Source organism: Parus major, unplaced genomic scaffold (genome assembly GCF_001522545.3).
Source record: "Parus major isolate Abel unplaced genomic scaffold, Parus_major1.1 Scaffold858, whole genome shotgun sequence".
NCBI classification, from domain to species: Eukaryota; Metazoa; Chordata; class Aves; order Passeriformes; family Paridae; genus Parus; species Parus major.
Genome location: NW_015379735.1, coordinates 1 through 5,211, shown reverse-complemented (window position 1 = coordinate 5,211; position 5,211 = coordinate 1). Strand labels below are relative to the sequence as shown.

General features: G+C 57.7%; 1 protein-coding gene across 1 annotated transcript; it reads left to right on the top strand.

The window, feature by feature from the left end:
- Window positions 1-7: 7 nt before the first annotated feature.
- LOC107199511 (von Willebrand factor A domain-containing protein 5B1-like) lies at window positions 8-5,205 on the top strand. Its single transcript, XM_015616830.2, has 8 exons — window positions 8-269; window positions 441-758; window positions 1,302-1,439; window positions 1,962-2,090; window positions 2,540-2,614; window positions 2,978-3,047; window positions 3,271-3,394; window positions 3,601-5,205. The coding sequence occupies exons 4-8, from the start codon at window positions 2,087-2,089 to the stop codon at window positions 4,318-4,320; spliced, it is 993 nt and encodes a 330-aa protein (XP_015472316.1). The 5' UTR covers window positions 8-269; window positions 441-758; window positions 1,302-1,439; window positions 1,962-2,086; the 3' UTR covers window positions 4,321-5,205.
- The last annotated feature ends 6 nt before the right edge of the window (window positions 5,206-5,211 follow it).

The window sequence follows — 5,211 nt, the reverse complement described above, 5'->3', positions numbered from 1 at the left end:
TGCCATTGACTGCAGCTGGATCCAGCCCTAACATCTGCTCTGCTCACAGCCCCTCCCGGCCATCCCTCATGGTTCTGCCACCAGGATCCGTGGTGCAGGCGCCCGGCGCCCGGCCCTGCTCCAGCACGGCTGTGTGTCCTTCTGCCATGAGCCCAGCTCCCCAGCACTGCCAGAAGGGCTGCAGGAAGCCCCAGCAAGGGGATTGGAAGCCCTCGATGCCATCTCGAGCCTGCGCTCCTCGTCGGACAGCCGGAGCCCCGGGGATTTGGGTAACTGGGAGAGGGGGAGGCACGGCCAGCCTCGCCTGTCCGTGCCGGGGTTTGGTGGTGCCCCCTGCCAGCTTGTGAAAATTGGGAAGGATTAATTACTGTTTTGTGGTGCCAGTGGGGAATTCAGCTCCCAGGGAGGTGATTAATGATCTGCCTGTGCCATCTCTGCAGAGTCTGCCCAGCATCCATCCCTCACCTTTGAGACAGAGACCTCCTCCGACTGGGAGCCCCAGGACCTGGATATCGGCGCTGCCTGCAGCTCCCCGAGCTCCCCCAGGACCCTCTGCAAGGCAGTGGTGAAGGGGCTGAGGAACAACGAGCCCGTGCAGTGGGAGGTCACATTTGATATCCAGGCTCTGTTCCAGGAGCGGGAGAGCCGGGAGGAGGGTGACACAGACCTGTGGAGTGAGACCTTCCACCACCTGGCAGCCAAGTCACTCATCCAGGATTTCGAGCAGCTCGCCGAGAGGGAGTGTGAAATCGAGCATGGTAATGCACAGCTGGCTTCAGGCAGACCCTGCCTGGCCTCAGGAAGGCTTTCCAGCAGGCTCAGCAGCCTCTGGAGTGAAAACAAAAGCTGCTGCTGGTGAAATATTGGGGAATGTCTCACACAGCTCCCAAATAACAGCCCCGTTCAGCTGCCTTGTGCTCTCCTGCTTCTGTTCATGTTCCTTCCCACTCCTCAGGAGCAGGGCTTGGACTTGATGATCCTTGAGAGTCCCTTCTGTGTCCTCCACGATTCTGTGATTCCTCTGCTTCCTGCATGCTTAACATGGTTATTTTTGAGGAGCTGGTCACTTGGAGCTGGGAAGTGACATCCAGCTCCAGCAGCAGCCACACGTGTCCCTGGGCCGTGTCACCCCTGCCACGTGTGAAATAAGAGCAGGAGTAGCAGTAGGCAGAGTTTAGAGGGATACAGGGATACAGCCCCTGCTGGCCATGGATCCCCAAGCATGGAGGGGGTTTGGGAGCTGGGTGTGAGGGATCCCACATGGCCCAAGGATCCTGACCCCGCTGTCCCTCCCGTGGCAGGGTCTGGGCGCCGGTTCCAGCTCAACGCTGTCCACACCAGCAAGGCCTGTAATGTCATCAGCAAGTACACAGCCTTCGTGCCTGTGGACCTGAGCACCAGCTCCTACCTGCCCACCCTGCTCCAGTACACACACACAGGTAACAGTTCCTTCTCCTGGCAGGGAAGGTGTCACTGGGGAACTTCTCTCAGGGAAAACCCTACGAAGCCACAGCACAATCTGGCACCAGATCCGTGCTCACAGCCAAGCTCTTGGTGGCAAGAATCTCTTCCCACAGCCAGGGAAAAGGTCTCCTCTGAGGTCTGGATGCCCAGAGGTGATCACAGAATCACATCATGTATTGGAAGAGACCTTAAAGCTCATCCCATTCCACCCCCTGCCAGCACCTCCACTATCCCAGGCTGCTCCAGCCTGGCTTTGGACACTTCCAGGGAGAAATCAGCCACAGCTTCTCTTGGGCAACTTGTGACAGGGCCTCACCACCCTCATACCAAAGAATTTCTTTGCTGTAGCCCATCTGAACCTACTGTCTTGCAGTTTGAAGCCATTCCTCCTTGTCCTGTCACTCCAGTTCCTGACCAAGCTCATTCTGTGGTTTCATTGTCATCATGCATGTGCCAGTCCCTCTCTAACACTGGCCATTCTCTTCTCTCATGCCAAGGGGCAACATCCAAGCAGGGCAACCAGAGGAAACAGAAGAGTTCAGGGAACAGGAGGCATCGTGGCTGTTCCCCTGGACGTCCTCAGTCAGCCTGTGGCCAGAATGGAGACTACAGATTTTACAGCATGAGTAAGATTTATCTCCTCCCTGCTGTTAGAGAGCTCAGGGCTTTGGGACAACTTCTCTGATCTTTATAAATTCTGCCTTCCCCTCTGCATAAGGTGCTCACCAGACATGTGTCAGGCTGGGGCTCATCTCCTTAAATGGTGAGGAAGCTTCAATTTCCCCCCAAAGCCTGGAATGGCAGGTGGTGCTGCTGACAATGCCTGGGAGTTAATTGGCAGCCGTGCCGCGGATAACACGAGGGATGAAACGGCTGTAATTAGAGGCAGGGGGGATGTGAGACACTCTCTTGTCACCAAATCCTCCACTAATGAAGACGAGCTGGATCGGACCTTGTCTGGCACCGTCAGAGCCGGAGCTGAGTTAACAGAGAGGCTCATTAACCCCATGGTGCCGTGGGAGGAGGGTGCTGCTTTTGGCTGGGTGCTGATGCTGATGTGGTTCCTCGGTTGCAGATGCTGAGGAGAGAAGCCCCTCACCCTCCAGCACCCCGTCCTCATCTGCCTGGGAGCGCTGCCGTGGCCCTGAAGGTAGGGAAAGAGCTGCTGGCACTTGGTGCTGCTCCATTCATTGAGTGATTTGGGCTTCTGCTGAGTTTTGGGGAATTTTTTTAAAACTCATGACCTAAAAACTAGGCTGGTGAGCACAGGGCCTGACTCATTCTGAGGTGTAAAGGATGGAACCTGATGTGGCTTTTGGTATAAATCTCCCCCAGGTTCATTTTTAAGAGCTGTGGGAATTTTATTATCCCTGTAGGAAAAATGAGGCAAGGGGAGAGGAAGGGTTGTGCCAAAGATTCAGCAGCCAAACAAGCCCACATTTCCACACCTTGACTCTGCTTCCTTTTGCTCCCCTGTAGCATCTTGTAACCCCAGCACTGTGTTTCTTCCCAGGGCCTCTCCACAGCCTGTCTGCTTCCTCTGCACAAGCCCAAAAATCCATCGAGAGGCTCTTTGCTGCCAGGTAGGAGCCAGCTCGACCTTCCTCTGACCTCAGCAGGTGCCTTTCACCTGCATGGGTGTGATGTGAACATGAGCCAGGGGGAGAGCAGGGACCCCCAAGGACAGCAGCTGGAGCTGGGACTAAGCCTGGTGGCAGTGTCTGGGGAGCAGGGATGGTTTTGGAGGAGAGGGGTGAGTGTCAGGATGAGCACAGAGGTCACAGACACCTTTTCATCCTTTGCCAGGCTGACCCTCAATAAAACCATGCTGCTGGTTCGAGCTGCCAAAGGCTTCATGAGTAAATCTCCGAGCAGAGGGAGCCAAGCCAGCTCTGAGGGTGACAATGAGAGCATGGACTACCTTCCCCTGGTGAGCAGCTCCTCCCTGGGTCTCGCTGGGGTTGTGTGGGAGCAGAGGAGGATCCCCCAAATCTTCCTCCTGCTGTCTCTGACAGCCATGTCCAGTGCCCTGCTCAGAGATGGAGAGCTGTTTCATCCACACATGCCTTTTTCCTGAGCTACCACAGGTGGTTGGTGTGTGCCAGAGCTTCCCTTTGTGCCCACCCTCCCTTGCAGGTGTCCCTGCAGCTGGCCTGTGGTGCCTTCCTCCTGAACTCAGCCTTCTGCGACGCCGTCAGCATCCCCATGGAGAAGCTGAAGTGGACATCGCCCTTCGCCTGCCACCGCCTGTCCCTCAGCCCCTCCGGCTCCTGCAGCAGCAAGAGGAGCAATTCCTCCTGGGAGCACAAACCCCTGAACTCCAGCCAGCAGCTGCTGCTCCCCAAGGGGCAGGGGAAGGGTCCCACGGCCGCAGACACTCGGGGAGCAGCGCTGGGGAGCACCGGCCGCCCTCGGCACTCATCGGGCAGCGCGGCCGAGAGCATCTCCAGAGCCCTGAGAGCCCAGAGGGATCTGTCCCCTCCTGCCATCACCATCCGCAGCTTCTCCTCCCCCGCCGAGTGCCAGGCTGGCCCTGCCTGGGGCTGGGACACCGAGGGCTCCGAGCTGCAGGCTCTGCTCTGCGAGGCGCAGCTGCAGCAGCAGACGGAGCCCGAGGGGATGCTCTGGGCCACGGCTGTGGCTCTGGCCTGGCTGGAGCACAGCTCAGCTTCCTACTTCATCGAGTGGGAGCTGGTGGCTGCCAAAGCCAGCCTGTGGCTGAGCAGGCAGGACTTCCCGCAGGGATCCAGCCTGGCCGCGGTGAAAGCCGCAGCCCAGCAGCTCTTTGTGCTGCTCCGGCACTGGGATGAAAACCTGGAGTTCAACCTGCTGTGCTACAACCCAGGCAGTGTGTAACAGCAGGAGGAGGGTTGGGTGGGTTAGTGAGGGCACAGGAGCAGGGATTTATCCTTAAGGAAATGTCTCCAAGGAGCTGAACTCCTCTGCTGCAGGGATGTGTGTGTTTATCAGAGCAAAGTCTGCAAACAGAGCAGCCTGGCCAAAATCCTGCACTCAGCACTCGGGATTTTGCCCTGGGAGGGAACCTTCCACTGCCTGCAGTAGATGCTTTTTATTTTCAACTGGAGCAGCACTTCCAGCTACAGCAGTTCCCTCTGATCCTGGTTTCTTCTGGTCTCAGCCCAATTTCCAGAGCAGATCTTCTGCCCTGCTCCACTTGCTGTGTCCTTGCTTAGATGCCTCTTCCCAGCCCTGAATCACTGCCAAGCCCCCACTGCAGCCCCTCAGCCCAGGATCTCTGCTTTCCTGAGGCTCCTGCCTGGCTCCTGCCATCTCAGATGGCTTTCAGAGAAAGCAAAGGTCTGACAAAACGCTCATCTCGTGGATCAAGGGGAATCTGGGCTGGCAATGACCACGTGAAGAGCAGCCCCTCTGTCACAGCCAGGTGGATTGAGCCCAGCCACACACAAACAAACCGAGCCAGTTGGAGGCTGGGACCAAACCCCATCACACCCACACGGTGCTGGGCTCCCTCAGGCCCTCTGCAATCCCAGCAGGAGTTTGTGAGATCCCTTGCAGCCAACGTGTGCCTTTGGAGCTTCACAGGCAGAGCCAGGGCGCCCGGGATCGAGGGATCAAGTGCCTACAGAGGGGCTGCCATGCCCGTCCAGAACCCGCTGCCTTTCGCTCCCTCCCTTGGCATTGTAGCAGCCTTGCCTGTCCCAGCAGGCTTCTGTCTCGTGTCTGTGTGTCTGGGGGTGACACAGGAGGGAAACCAGTGCTGGGAAC